This window comes from Mastigoproctus giganteus, chromosome 5 (genome assembly GCF_048544385.1).
Source record: "Mastigoproctus giganteus isolate SK-2022 chromosome 5, ASM4854438v1, whole genome shotgun sequence".
NCBI classification, from domain to species: domain Eukaryota; kingdom Metazoa; phylum Arthropoda; class Arachnida; order Uropygi; family Thelyphonidae; genus Mastigoproctus; species Mastigoproctus giganteus.
Window position 1 is genome coordinate 85879065 of NC_143579.1, and position 16704 is coordinate 85895768.

General features: G+C 39.2%; 1 protein-coding gene across 2 annotated transcripts in view; it reads right to left on the reverse strand.

Moving 5' to 3' along the window:
• LOC150085539 (inositol polyphosphate-4-phosphatase type I A) overlaps window positions 1-16704 on the reverse strand; it is a 557621-nt gene that overhangs the window by 270561 nt on the left and 270356 nt on the right. For both annotated transcript variants that reach the window (XM_090373328.1, XM_090373327.1), the window contains exon 11: window positions 2550-2607. In XM_090373328.1, coding sequence (XP_090229454.1) covers window positions 2550-2607 — 58 coding nt within the window. The remainder of the gene's footprint in view (window positions 1-2549; window positions 2608-16704) is intronic.

Below are 16704 nucleotides of genomic sequence, written 5' to 3' on the forward strand. Positions count from 1 at the left end.
AAAGAAGAAAAAAACTGTGCAAACTAAGCTGATCAGTTATTTTTAAAAATAAAAATAGAGTACATACTTCACTTATATTCTTTTGGTATGTACATACTGCAATAAAAATCATTTCTACTGTACTTACTAGTATTTTTAATTTTTATCATTTTAGTTTCTTTTTTTTTGCAAGAACTTCGTGTGCATAAATTTATAGTAAACAAACACCTATATATTTTTGCAACTTGATCCACATAATCAAATTGTCGGAAAGCATTACATTAAAATACATACTAATAATACGTCGATCATCGCGGTATTTTTATGGCATGAATTAACTGCGCTATGCGAGGTATTCCTGTACTTAAACGTTTGATTATAATTTGTATGATTTTTTTGCTAATTTTAATCTGTGATTATTGTCAGTAATGTGGCTTTTGTGAACTGATATATATATAAAAAATAAAATTTTAACGTTTGTAGTGGCCGTTTTGATTATATGAAAAACATTTTTTATTGCAAAAACAGTTTCTGAGATATAGATTCTAACTTAGTTTTTTTTTTAAATACAATCAGTATGTTGGGATTTTGGGTGGCACTGGATTATAAGATATCTAGGTATTGAACTTGATATGGTTTCAGTTCTAGGTCTCTCTGCTGAAAGTGATGGTGTTTATTTCACTGCCATTATTTTCTGGTATGGACTGTGTTGGGGTCCCAGAAGACTTTAGATTATCACAATTCATATTAGCTTTGATTTTGTTTCATTGCCCAGGTTCTCTATCCAATATGGAGCTAAGGAGATGCCTACTACCCAGCAAGCAATAGATTTGTTCAGGAGTGTGATACAAGGACTACCCAGACATCACCTCTGCAATGCTGCCAGCCTGAATTCTGTCCCTCTCACCATGAGGGTAAGAGCAGTGCAATGACACAGATGATCCTGGGAAAGCCATCCTAGAAACTCCCATCTTGGGATTGTCAAAGCAGAGGCCAAAATGGTATGCTGAAGCTGAGCCCCTCAACCACTAGGATTCTACTTTCCACAGGTTGCAGTGCAGAAAACATGCCAGATTCCTATGACGTTAGCCTGAACCATGACTGTGGGCATTGGATCCCAGTGATACTAATCTGGAGGACCAGAAGCATCACTGAGAGGTTCCTCAACATGTACAAGTACCTATGTCGAGGAGTCTGAGGGGTCAGTAATGACCATCTTCCATAAATGTCAGAGATCAGTTCTTGTTGTGTGCAAGAATGCTTACGCATCTACAGAAACAGTGCAAAGCTCAAATTTTTAGGGAAAATTTACACATGCATGATGCAGATCCCCAAGGTTTCTTTCAAGAATTGTAACTGGTAATGAAATGTGGATTCAATAGGATCTGAAAACAAAACAGGAGTCCATGCAATTGAAACACTATGGGTCACCATTGCCCAAAAAATTTAGGACTCTATCCTCTGCTAGCAAGATCATAGCCATTACTTTTTGAGATACAGGAGGAATTTTTTTGATAGACTACATGCCTCATAAGAAAGCAATAACTGGAGATGCCCATGCTGCTATTCTTAAAAATTTAAGAGGGCAGCCATAAAGGAACAGAGAATAGGGAAACTGACATGGTATATTGCTTTTTCATGACAACTCTTCTGTTTACAAGCCTCATAAAGCAACTGCTGCTCTATGAGATTGCAGTTTTAGGAGTTAAACCACCTACCATACAGTCCACTTCCAGGCTATTTCTACTTCAAGAAGTTGAAGAAACATCTGTGCAAACATTGATTTTCAAATGATAATGATTGCAAAGTCCAGAACAAAGAAACTCCCCCCCCCCAGGTATTTCCTCTTTGCCATCAAACTGCAGGATGGATAATGAACTCAGAGGTATATACACATATTGAGGAAAAAAATTACAGTATGTTGTTTCTTTATTACTAAGGCATACAACTTTTTGAGTGACCCTCATTTTGTAAAATATGGGACAGAAATAATTTTTAATTTTCTTATTAGTTTTGTTATTTCATGATAATATCGAGATTACAAGTTTTATAAACTTAATTTCTTAATTAAACTAGTATTACTGCTTTGTATTCCTGTTGCAATGGAGAATTTTGATATAAATATTAAAAAATCTGTAATGCTATTATTAAACAATATTTTATTAAATATTACAGGGACTATATAACATGGTGATGAGGACTTCAATTCAGTTACCAGACATACAGAAAAAAAAATGTGGTCATTGTGGACCTCCTTAGTATCAAATGTTGCCAAAAGGGAACTGTTACGCATACAATTAAGTTAACATGCACACCAGTCAATTTTACATGGCTCTAGACATCTCAGTTTCTATTAAGGAATTAAGAAAACATGACTTTGATAATAATTCTGGTGATGAAATCACTTCCTGGTGGGGACACAAACTTTCTTGTTTACTTTGATAATACAGTATAACTTATGAGTTAGCCTAAAAATATATCTGATTACAGCAATATGAAGAACTAATATAGTAGTAAAAAGTAGTAACATTAATTCATCACCATATTCAATGCAGACTCTAAATGCATACCTCTCCTAACTGCAAAATATTATCCATTAATTTCTTTTCTTCATTTATCCAGAGATTTCTGTGAAAATGATGGGAAAATGTCATTAATTCAATTGCAATTTTTATTATTAAGAAATTAAATTGAATAAGAATTTTATTAATTACACTTATGCTATGCCAAAAAAAAAACATTTTTGACACAAAAAAAAAAAAAAAAATTGCTGACCAACTAACAGAAGATCACAGCTCCTTGATAGATCCAGCCATTAGAACATTCAAATAAAGTCACCAGTAAGCAGAAATTCCAAAAAAGGTACCACTATGTGGCAGTGATCATAATCTATTAATAAGAGATCTACTTAAAGATATACCTACTGTGAAGGGTAAAAGGAAAGGATTTTACTTTTGTAAAGGTGACAAAAATCTAGTCTCACACAGTTTTTAAATTCTTTTCAGAGGGATCAACTAATGACATTAACAAATGCAATTCTAAATGGGAAGCATTCAGGAAAATAATCACAGAAGCTACTAAGGCATTTAATACCAAGTAAAGTATTGTTCAAAGTTTAGACCTAAAATGACATTGGATGAACTGATGAGACTAATGGCAGAGAGGAAAATGCATTGGATGATTACAAATCACACAAACCTACAGAGCGTAAAGCGTTTAGGGCATAAGCCTCAAGCTATAGGAGAGTCTAGACTATGTATAAATATAGTGTAAGTGCATCAGTCTAGACTCTCACATAGCTTGAGGCTTACGCCCTAAACGCTTTAGAGTCTAAATACATGATACACCATCAGGCATCTCTCGTATTGTGGAATTATACTTCATAACTGTTTTGCCATCATTTCATCACTCGGGTACCTACCCACCCACCGAAGAAGGGCCAAATAGCCCTGAAACGGTGCTGTCTGGGTGGTGGTATCCATCTGAGAATAAATAACATTAGTCTTCTCCTTAGGTGAAGCATTACTTATTCAAAGCAGTGCAATATCATGGCAACTCGTTGTGAAGGTATTCACAATATGAGATGTAACTTAAAACGATGCCGTTTTACTAATATTCTGATTTATTCAGATATAGCTATGTATTTCTGATGCACTTGCACTATATTTATACCTACAGAGTGTATAAACTATTCAGTAATCAAGTCACTGAGAATGCTAACACAGATTATAAGAAGTCTTTGGCTAAGATAGCAAAGAATTCTTTGCTCATATTAACAGTAGACAGAAAGGATGAACTACATTGGACACTAGATATAAATGGCACAATTACTGATGACCTTGTTCAGGTTGCTGACAAACTAAATAAATATTTTGTATATATATATTCACATATTAATAAGTTTTTAGGAATGGTAATTCCAGATGAATACCAAGTTATTACTGGAAGCTAAGTAATTTTGTGATAACTGAGAAGGAAATGGAAGAGAAATTCTTAAAGCTAAGATTAAATAAGGCATCTGGGGTCTGGCAGAATCTACCAAAGTTTATTAAAATAAGCAGAAAGAAGGTAAGCAAACATTTTGCCATAATTAGGAGAGTATCCTTGGATCCAGAGGGAGTCCCCTAGTGAATGGAGATCTGCAAATGTTTCTCCTATTGACAAAAGGTGATCAAAGGGCAAAGGGAGTAAATTATAGAAGCTTGACTTCTGTTCCAGGGAAATAAGTTTCATTGCATTACTTCTTTAACCACTGTTTCAGTGGTTAAAGAAGTAATGCATTATCATCTTGAGAAGAATACAGTTATACAATTGTAGTATTCTGGTTTTGTTAAGGGTCAATCTTGTCTGACCAATCTGATTAGCTGCTATAACAAAAACAAAGGATCTGGATGTGAAAATAATTCTGACATTAGATTTAGATTTAGCTTTCAGTAAAGCTTTTCATATAAGTTACCTATGAATCAAGGGATGGTTGAGCAGCAGAAAACAGATTACTAACGGACAGAGCTCCTCTTGCACTAATGTTATGAATGGAGTCTCACATGGTTCAGTGCTGGGACCCTTAATGTTTTAAATATTTATTAATGGTATTGATGAAAGCATATCAAGAAAAAAAATGTTTAAGTTTTCAACCACTAGCTTTGCAGCATGTAATTCAGCAGTATACTTGTTGCATTCAGTTGGAAACTGTACTTAGATGATACTGTGTGGAAAAAATCGATGTTAACTCCATGGAGCTGAAGGTGGATCCGGGAATAACGTCATGTGAAATGAAAATACCGAATAAACTGAAATTGATTTTATTAAGCTTAAATTGCATTTTTTCATTTCATATGACGTTATTAACTAAATGAAACACAACCGCACTGCTCGACAAATGCAATGTAATTGAGCAAAGGATCTTCAGAACAAATGATGTCATCCCACTGACACTCAATAACTCTGCTTCATACTGCTTGAAACCAGTTCAAACAGGTTACGGGTGGATAAGCCAACAACACAACTGCACTGCTCGACAAATGCGAAGTAACTGAACGAAGTAGTTACTTTAACGAGTTGTTCAACTTTCGAACACTAAAAACCCGATTTGAAATCTATTTATATATCCTTGTAGAGTATTGCGGTTGGTTGTTGTGGTGATGCAACAATTTTGTTACTCAATTGTACACAACTTGTTGCGTCACTGCACTTGTTGCGTACAATTGAGTTTTCTTGGGTGCAGGCATTGTACTTTCATCACTGCACTTGTTGCATCACTGCCATTTAGAGTGAAAGTAACCAAGGCACAAGGAACAGGCCTTCAGGCAGGTTTATTTCTGTAACACACTGTTTATTGCATATCAAAAAGATATACAGGGTGATTCACTACCAGTGCGACAAACTTGCAAGAGGTGTGGGGGGGCACAAAGACGAATCGGAATCACATAGCATTGCAGGGTCCGAAATGCCTTCGTCATGTGGGAGGTCACGTGAACAAAGAAGCAAAGAAAAAGAACAGCAACTCATTAGTGTAACAGAAATCATTTTAATGACAAGTTTTACAATGGCAAAAAGCCATGCTACAGAAGGTGTTCGAAAGTTCGACCAGAAGCAGTCACACAGCGCCACCGCATGAAATCCCCAACGTTCTGGAAGATTCCTGGCGCGTCTCGAATCTCCCCGGCAGCTACAGAGATGCGAGCAACGAGGTCTTCAACTGAATCAACGGGGGTCTCGTACACCAATGTCTTCATTTGACCCCAGCAGAAGAAGTCCAGGCATGATAGGTCTGGCGATCTAGCAGGCCAATGAAACGGACCACCACAACCTATCCAATGCTGTCCAAATGTAACGTTTAGGTATTGGTGGACGTCATTGGTGTAATGTGGGGGAGCCCCATCATGCTGGAACCACATTGAGCGGCACAACGACTGAGGAACATGTGCTTCTTCAAAAAGTTCGGGCAGGACTTGCTGTAGAAAGATCAAGTATGCCCTACCGTCCAGACGAGGGGGCAGAAGGTACAGTCCAATGAGTTGGTCTCCAACAATGCTGGCCCAAACATTGACAGAGAAACGGCGGCAGCACTGAGTTGCACATGTTCGCGTACCATGGGGGTTCTCCAAAGCCCGCAAATGGGCATTATGTTGATTGAAGGTTACCTCTCTTGTGAAACTTGTCTCATCCGTGAACAATACGGACGCAGAAAATGCGCTGTCTGCCACACCCTGTTGATGAAACCAAGTAACAAAAGTCCTCCGGAGTGGATAATCCACAGGCTCCAATGATTGGATGCATTGCAGATGGTATGAACTCATTTGGTTTGTTGACAGTATCCTCCATACAGTGGAAATACCCAATCGTTGGCCTATCGCTTGAGTACTCATACCTGGATTGCCTTCTGCAAGACATAGGACATTCTCCTCATTGTCTGGCGTCCTCGTCGTTCGCTCTCGATTCATGGTACCTCTCGTGAAACAACCAGTCTCACGTAACCTTCTGTGCACACATGCGAAAATCGTATGATGAGGAGCATGCCTGTGCAGGAAACATTCCTGGTACAAGCACAGAGCGGCACGCCCGTTACAGTTCGCAGCTCCATATGCGAGGTGCATGTCGGCCAATTCAACGTTTGAATACTCATCCATCCTACTGCCTCGGGAACCAGTTCGCAAATGCTGACTTCCAGTGGGATCGCTGTTCACGCGACCTCCCGTTCAACGTCCTCTACTGCATGACGAAAGCATTTCGGACCCTGCAATGCTATGTGATTCCGATTCGTCTTTGTGCCCCCTACACCTCCTGCAAGTTTGTCGTACTGGTAGTGAATCACCCTGTATATAATATATTATCGTATGATTTGAGCAATACACGAAGGAACCAGTTTTTTCCTGCTTCCTTTGCGTATCATGGCCATGAGGTCCAACGGGAGAGTACGGCACCATCATAATATCCAAGCACAAGGTGGGATTCGAACCCGCGACCTTTTGGTTGCCAGGCAGGCACTTTACCCACCCGACTAGCCTGGTCAGCAAAAAAATATTGGCAAATAAGATGAGAATGACAACTCAAATTCTAACTGCATAATTGAACGGTACTGTCTTCCTCCCCAAATAGAATAGAGATTCGTGTGCTTCAGTATGCAAACTCCAAACTGGAGAAGTTCTAAGTGTACCTACCCAAGGAAATTGTGCTGATACTATTAAGCCATCTCGGAGTGATAACTCTAGCAGAATTGTATACTGGTGCATCATATTCTAAATGGAATCTGATTAGTGCTTGATACAGATGAAGCAAGGTTGCACAGTCAGTGCCCCATAACACGTGAAAACAGTTCTAAGTAAATTTGTTTTCTTTAAACAGTTGATACACATATATTTTATATGTTAAAAAAAGTTCAGCTTATTATCAAGAATTAAACCCATAAATCGAATGCTAGTTGAGAGTGATATCACTGAAATATCCAATAGCAGTTGAGGTGTGTGTAGTTCATGCCACCAACAAAAATGTGTTACACATATATTAATTTCTTTTTTCTTTGACAAGCTGTATCCATTCCATTTCATCTATAAGCAGAGTTTTATTTATTATGATCTCTAGCTGTTTTTCAATGGTGTTCATATTCTGAGAGCAACAGGAGATAGAAAGGCCATCTGTGTAGAGGAAGAACTCAATTGTATTCAGGATGTCTTTTTGTAACATGATTCATTCTGATTGCAAAAATTGTTTCACTGAATACTAACCCCTGAGGAACTTCTTATCACTGAAAAAAGGACTGAAAAAGTGAATTGCAATAGCACAGTGAAAGGTCCTTCTGTAAAAAAAATTCTAAATTAGACATGGAAGATTGCCATGTAATCCAAAAAATGTCTTTAAGAATGCAAAAATGCCAGGTAGTATCAAAAGCTTTCTCAATATCTATGCTAATCATGACCAGAATCATTTATGATAAATGCATTCATATATTTGATTCAGCTTGGTCATGAGATCTAAGGAGGACCTGTTTTTATGAAAACCTTATTGGTGATTATTCATCAGATTTTTTCTGTTTTCTCCAGACAGCTTGTTAGAGAGACTGGTCAAAACTTATGAGGGTTAGAGTGGTCTTTTCAAGGTTTTGGAAAAGCCAGAACAATTTAAATGTTACCAGGAATTGGGATAAACATTCTTGCTAAATATTCTATATAGAAGGTTAGTAATAAATGTAAAGCTGTCTTGCAAGAAGTTGGTTATAAGGAAAAGATAGCGGAGTATGGAAATTTGCTTTACACTTTTCTGTTGCAGTTTTAATTTTCTGAAAGAATTGATCATATGTATTTGTTTCTGACAATTGGGAGAATGCTTCTACAAGGGCATTTGTATTATCTTAAGAGTTCTTGTCCATTCCACTGCACAATGGGAGAAGTGAATGGAGGGAATTTGCCACTGAGTTGTCATCTTTTTCCAGATTAGCCTCTGATCTCTATCTCAATGACTGTGGAAACAAACTGAATGCAAATTTCCTTTAAGCCTATTTTTTTATACAAGGTGTCTCAAAAATATTGGTACAAACGTTCAGGAGAAGTAGGCAACATCTAAAGGAATTTGAATCGCATAGGAACCCATACCTGGAAACGTCACTGTAAGTTGGTACACGGCACTGTTCATCAGTTCGCGAGAGAGAAAATTTCTGGTTTACTCATTCAAGCAGTAGTCGCCGTACGAAGAGCATGCATCGATATACCAACTGTGAGCTGGCAGACATGCACCTAGTGTATGGATTAGCAGAGGGCCCACACAGTGTGCGCTCCCATGCGGCACAACATCGCTTTGCAATAAATGTGTGGGCAGGTATGGTTGGTGACTGCTTAGTCAGCCCATACCCGTTACCATCCCGCATGAACTCCGCTAAATATCGGATCTTTCTTGAACAAGTTCTACCAGGGTTACTTGACGAAGTTCCAACAAATGTGAGACACAACATTTGGTTTCAACATGATAGGGCACCTGCCCATTATGGAAGGTGTGTTCGTGACCATTTGAACAGGCGTTTTGGGCGTCAATGGATTGGTCGTGGTGGACCCGTTGCCTGGCTCCCACGCTCACCTGATTTATCGAGCCTTGATTTCTTTTTGTGGGGGGGCCCTCAAATCTATCATGTATGAGTCACCTATGGAGACGGAAATGGATCTCGTGGCGAGACTCGTCTGTACTGCTGCTACTGTCAAAGAAACTCCAGGTGTGTTCGACCGTATCCCCCCAATCCATGCTGTGTCGGTGTCATGCATGCATCGCATCTCATGGTGGAACATTTGAGCATCTGTTGTAACATCATGAAATGCATCCATCTTGTACTTCATTGTTAATATTATGTCAAATAAATGTTTGCCACTAATTACTGTCTTGTGTCATTTCTGCTTCTTGTGCCTCTGCTACTACTTTCCCGTGACGTTTTCGGTTATGGGTTCCTATGCGATTCACATTCCTTTAGATGTTACAACTACCTCCCCTAAATGTTTGTACCAATATTTCTGAGACACACTGTATAATGTGTTTTTGCCCTTAATTTCTTATATATGATGAGATTGGCTGTGGTAGGACATTTTAATGGAATAGAATCTATGTTTTATTATTTTTTTCCTTTTTTGGTGTTGGTTGCATGCAGTGTTGCATCATTGCTTATCATGCTGGCAATTTCAGATTAAGATGCCCGTGGTATGTCAAAACTGGCTGCTGCTGATAGTATCTGATGATATTTGCCTCAGTCCGCTTTGGATCATTTCCACTTCATATGATACTCTGCTTGGGGGAACCTGTTTTTTGTACCTTACAGATTATGGGTAAATGGTCAATCCCAAGTGGACCACCTAATACTGTCCCTTCAATGTTTGCATATAAGTAAGCAGAACAGATGAAAAGGTCAATGTCTGAGGTTGTCCCAGTAGGCTTACCACACCTCCACATGTGGAGAGGAGGAGGATGAGTTCCTCTCTTTTCTACATAGTATGTAGTTTTTGATATTGCCTGTAAATGATGTGTTCCATTATTTGGTTTTGCATAAGGAAGATGAAGAAGAATGTCTACTTTTATGAATTTACTGTTTATGGAAATTATGTTTCATATTTTCTTTTCTAGAAGTGGAGGATTGTTATGAGTGGTATAGATCCCACCTTTCTCTTTTGATTAAATCAAACTTTTATTAATTGATAAAACCAATGTTAGCCTGATTTCCTTTATTGCTGATATCTATATTATTAATTGAGCACCTGTATTTTAATCAATAATCTGTTAATTCCATCAACAAGGAGGGAAACCAGTAGAATCAAGCAAATATTATTCAAAATTAGAGTTCAAATATTAAGAACCTTAAGAAACGGCCCACCCACTAGTAACTGGCATAGAAGAAGCCATGTAGAAGCACGTGCTACATAAGCCTAGGTTTGCATTCACAGTACAGCAGTAGATTTCTGTTGTAAGGTCAGGAAAGGGTCAAGAAAAGCTATCTTCCCTTATAAACATGCGAGAGCTTCACAAGTATGGGATGACACCAGAGTGGGGTGCAGAGTCGGGAAAAATTGTTTTCCCACATGTACCGCATGTAAATCTTGAGCATGAAACCTTGAGCTCTCTCTAAGTGTTCTCTAGTGTTAAGTAACACTCTTGCTTGACCAAAATGGTCAAGATTGTGCATGTGATGCGCAGAGCCACAGTGGTGACTATACCAAAAGAGTTGTGACATACCTATGATTCGATGGATGTGGAAATTTCTGGAGGATGGGGGTGATGATTCCTTACCCATCATGCACTGTTCAGGAACTTCGTATCTGACCCTGGACTTGGAACATCCAATGAGAGGGAGTAGTTGTCTAAACATAGAGAGCTGCTCCTGGTTTAAAAAGAGGGCTAAGCGGGACCTGGGGTAGTTGTATGAGTGGTTGACAAGAGTTGGTCGGTCAGTCTTTTGGTAGTTAGTGTTAATGTTCAAGTAAAAAGTGCGGTAACAGAGTTAGCTAAATGCCAGTGCCATAGCAGAAATATAGAAGAAAAGCAGAATCCAGAGAAGCAAGAAAGCAAGGAGAAAATGCCCAAGTAGAGAAGCCAGCCCATAGAGCCAAAGAAGAAGACAAAAGGGGTAAGCAGAAAAGCTTTATTATGTGTAAGATGTGTGTGAAAGGCAAACATTTAAATGGAATAATAACGGAATAACTAAGTTTCAAAAGAAGATGATTCCTTCCTATGATTTACTATGTTAAGCATGAAATGTATTATATGTCGCGGAACCTAATTTTGGAGAATAGCATGAATATTAAATGGTTAATACAGATGGTGGAGTAAAGGTTTGACTATCCCATTTACTTAAATATTATACTAAGGGATAAGTCAAGAGTAGGATGTTGATACTTAAGCAATGGCGATGGCCACATATATGAGAATTTTTATACAGGGTGATTCACCACCAGTGCGACAAACTTGCAGGAGGTGTAGGGGCACAAAGACGAATCGGAATCACATAGCATTGCAGGGTCCGAAATGCCTTCGTCATGTGGTAGAGGACGTTGAACGGGAGGTTGCGTGAACGGCGATCCCGCTGGAAGTCAACATTTGCGAACTGTTTCTGTTGAAGAAGACAAGTAGCAAAAGTCCTCCGGAGTGGATAATCCGCAGGCTCCAATGATTGGACGTGTTGCAGATGGTATGAACTCATTTGGTTTGTTGACAGTATCCTCCATACAGTGGATTGGGAAATACCCAATTGTTGGCCTATCGCTCGAGTACTCGTACTCGGATTGCCTTCTGCAAGACGTAGGACATTCTCCTCATTGTCTGGCATCCTCGTCGTTCGCTCTAGATTCATGGTACCTCTTGTGAAACAACCAGTCTCATGTAACCTTCTGTGCACATGTGTGAAAATCGTATGATGAGGAGCACGCCTGTGCGGGAAACGTTCCTGGTACAAGCGCAGAGCGGCACACCCTTTACAGTCCGCAGCTCCATATGCGAGGTGCATGTCAGCCAGTTCAACGTTTGAATACTCGTCCATCCTACTGCCTCAGGAACCGGTTCGCAAATGCTGACTTCCAGTAGGATCGCTGTTCACGCGACCTCCCGTTCAACGTCCTCTACCGTTGAATGCCTGTGCGGGAAACGTTCCTGGTACAAGCGCAGAGCGGCATGCCCTTTACAGTCCGCAGCTCCATACGCGAGGTGCATGTCAGCCAGTTCAACGTTTGAATACTCGTCCATCCTATTGCCTCAGGAACCGGTTCGCAAATGCTGACTTCCAGCAGGATCGCTATTCACGCGACCTCCCATTCAACATCCTCTACCGCATGACGAAGGCATTTCGGACCCTGCAATGCTATGTGATTCCGATTCGTCTTTGTGCCCCCTACACCTCCTGCAAGTTTGTCGCACTGGTAGTGAATCACCCTGCATACTGTAAATTACTATGTTAATAGTATAACCCTTTGTAAAGGGGTATAAAATAACCAAATGAACCATTGTGATACTTTATATTTGTGAACATTATGTTTCGATAGTGAAATTTTAACAAGGAAGGTTGTATGAAAATGTAAGTGATGTGTACATGGTTTTTTTATATATTCAATAAACGTTTCTTAGGTTGAAATTTTGCCTTGTTGCTAAGCACCAGTAATTGCCAGACTTGGATAAGATCAAAATGGAAAAGGGTTATTGCATATTGATGAACTTTCTTAAGTTCCACGATATTACACAACGCTAACAGGTCCAAACTGCGACATTTGGAGAGGTGAGTTTCTCTTCTCCTCTCTCTCCTACGTTGAGGATATACAAGATCTGGTCCTAATCAAAACCTCGAGACGAACACATTATGCTGAATCTACATTGAAGGTGCAAAATATTGGGAGCACCCTACTTCTCTAAAGTGCAAAGGCGTAATGCAAGTGCTGCATCAGAAGGTCCAGCACAATGCACTTCCTGAAGAGACCGTCCCTCCAAAACACTGGGGCAGGGTATCCCTGAAGAGCTTTTTAACTTCATGCCCCTACATCTTGCACCATGAAAATTAACATTCTCACCCCCCCCCCCCAGTAGGATCCTGAGGTCCTGAGTTCTTCCTGTCTTGTTTCCTTGCTTAGTAAAACACATTCTGTTTCCAAATCATTGTTTGCAATGTATTTCAAGGAGTTCATCTTGGTTGATTGTATTATCAGTGTCCATACCAGATGGGTGTGACTGTCTCAGCTCAATGGGGTCTGGCTGATGTAATTTCCCTACAACTTGACAAAGGAAAGGATTGCCAGATGAAACTGAGAGAGGCTACGATTACTTTGAATCATCAGCCTTGGCTTAGATGGATGCTGGTCTAACTGGCAACTTTGAGAAGCAGAGGTATGTATTCATTTTGGTATACTTAATTTGATTTGTTTTTTTTTTGCATCTCGATAAGTTACTTTGTTTTCAGTTTTAAATTTTTGTATTTTTTTCCCTAACTTCCACAGGTCACATTCTTGAGAACAGGCTGCATAGTTGCCCTAACAACCAACTAAGGTTTGGGATACTGGATTTGGTGCAGAGCATTCTGTGTGAGTCCTGTCATTACAAGCATAGTTTGGATATGTTGAATCACCATGGCATGCTATCTGGGAGTGTCCAAATTTCTGACATTTCATCATCATCATCAGTAATTCAGTGTTGTGACTGGTCAGTTCCTCTGATGAGCTGTCGCCATTGTTGTCTCTCGTGTGCCATTTGTTTTAGTTCCACAAAATTTCGAAATCCTGCTTCATCCAGCAACATCCCGATGAAGGATTTTTTGGTCTACCACAGGGTGTTTTCCCTCCACAGTCCCCCCCCATTGCATCCAGAAGCAAAACATCATGTCAGATTACGTGGCCCACCCATTTCAGTCTAGTTGATCTTATTCTACCTAGAATTTTCCTTTGTTCTTGGACATATCTTAATACTTTCACATTTAACACTTTTTCAGTCCATTTAATTTTTTCCATCCTGTGCCAGCACCATATCTCGAAGGCCTCAAGTCTCTTTTTGTCTCTCTTTGTTAGAATTCATGTCTCTGCTGCATATAGCACCACTGACCAGATATATGTCATTACTATCTTCTTCCGAATTTCCTGTGACATCTTCTGTGTAATCAAAAACAATTTATTCCTGAAAGATTGTTTTTCCATTGGAATTCTGGATTGAATCTCAGTTTAGCATGAAATGTCCTGTCTCAACTTGGGAGTGAATTAACCTCTTACGCATCATCATTGCCTTTGTTTTCATCATGTTGAATTTGAAAGTGTCTGCAATTCTGCCTAGACACGATAGGAGGGAGTACAGTAAACCCCCGCTATTCGCGGGGGTTATGTTCCTGAGAAATGTCGCGAATACCGAAAACGCGAATACTGAGTTATGGCTCCCATAGTAATAAAGGGGTTCCGTTCCAAAGTATGAAATATATAAGAAAAACTAATCTAAATTTTTGTCTATGTATGTATTATATGTACATAGTGAAATGCAAGCATATGGCATCGAAATGAAAATAAGAAACAATTTACTATTAAATGTAATATTTATTAGAAATTTCAAACCAGCGCCTTTGCTACCAAAAAAACTTATCCCGCCAGTGCTATCACCAGTTTCGCTAGTGTTGATAAAGGAGTTTTGCCTTTTCACGAATGATGAGTGAACTTAACGGAATTTTATTTTGAGTTCGGTCTTCTATCCACAGATTTAAAGCTTTTTCCATTTTTTCTAATTTAACATCACGAATTACAGAGCAAATTTTTGAAGCAATTAGCACGTTTTCACGGATGCTACGGCGGATTTTTTCTTCCGATTTTTTGATTGATCGTACCGTTGACTCATTGATTTTATAATGTTTTGCCACTGAAGAGACACTTTCACCATTAGAAATTTTGTCTAATAACTCAATTTTATTCGCTAATCATCACCTTCTCTGATATTTTCACATTTCCCTTGTTATTCGTAGCATATTTTTGTACGGGTAAAAAAGAACTTGTCCACAATAAAGGCACTTTCTTCTGTTAACACACTCGAAAAAGTCTGTTTTACACTGCAAAACGGTAGATTTATCATTTTTGTAAGCATATAAATTTATTCAATTTATAAGCATATAAATTAAAATCAAACGACCAAACCTTCCATGACAAGCGCATAACACATACTGAACAAGGATTAGCGAGAAACATCCACGCTCACGATTTTGTCACCCCTCTCCCCCACCCAATGAACGCTGTTTTGACCGGGAAAGATAATTTTAGCCACGCCCATGTGGCGGAAATTATTCACGGAGCTTTAAAATTCACATTTTTTTAAAGTTTTATTTTATATTAAATCAGCGATCGCGAATACGCGAAACAGCGAATACAGATACCGCGAATAGCGGGGGTTTACTGTACATGATGAGAGCTTGTCGATCAATTCGGCCCTGAAAAGATTGTGCAAGGCTCGAGGGGTTGAATTTTTTTTAGCCTGGACTGTACTTGTTAACAGGAGAGACTGCTTCTACAGGGATGGGATACACTTAAATAGAAAGGGTGCAAGAATATTTGCTGATGCTATCGAGGCAGTGTTAGGTGAGTCGGAAAACTGCTAGCTTGGGGGGAGACAAAGACTAATAGATTAACAGTAGCCACTGGCAGAGGTGAAAGTGATTCTTGCACTGCTTCTACTGGAATGAGCAGAAGCCTGAAAAACAAAATGCAGGATATTTCAGAGACTGCTGGGAGTCACTGCGGTACAAGTAAACATATGGGCTGTGTTTGGGTAGCTAAGAATAGAAACAGGTGCATGTATACTTGCGTGTACACCAATGCTGGGAGTTTAGTAAATAAATTTGATGAATTTGAGGTATTGCTCAAAACATCAAAGGCAGATATTGTTGGGATATCAGAGACGTGGTGTCACACAGATATAAGGAATGCAGAACTGGAATTTGAGGAGTACAATGTGTACAGAAAGGACAGACAGGATAGGAAGGGAGGAGGGGTTATGCTATTAGTTAAGAAACACATAAAATCCAAGAAAGTGAAGCCAGGCAACATCGCTGGACAGTGCAGTGTCAAGTCAGTTTGGTGTGACATAAGCATTGGGAGATCAAAATTGAGAGTAGGAGTGTGCTATAGGCCTAATGACTCTGATGAGTATAATAAGAAACTGTACAGGGAAATAGAGTGGACCAGTAAATCAGAGAGTCTTATAATGGGGGATTTTAATTTCCCAGATATTGACTGGAATTTGGGGGCTGGTCACTCACATACTAGCAAGGCTTTTGTGGATTTATTGGACAATTGTTTTTACATCAGCATGTTCAGGAGGCAACTAGAGGGAGTAATACTCTTGATTTGATTATCAATAGTGATTCTTCATGCATTAAGAATCTGCAGATAAAGGAACCACTAGGTGGCAGCGACCACAGTGTGCTGAAGTGGGATTTCCTCAAAGAGGTAACTACCATTAGGGGTAAAGGGAAGGGTTATTGCTTTCGTAAAGGTGACTACGATGGACTGGGACAGTATTTAAATTCTGTACAGTGGGACCAACTGATGTTGTTACCAACAGCAAATTCAAAATGGGAAGCATTCAAAGAACTTATCTTGGAAGCTACTAGGCTTTACATAACAACTAAGAAATATTGTTCAAGGTTTAATGGATTAATCCATTTAGGTTAGGCCTAAATGGATGTCAGATGAACGAATGAGACATATGGCAGAGAAGAAAAATGCATGGGATACATACAAATTAACATGTGACACA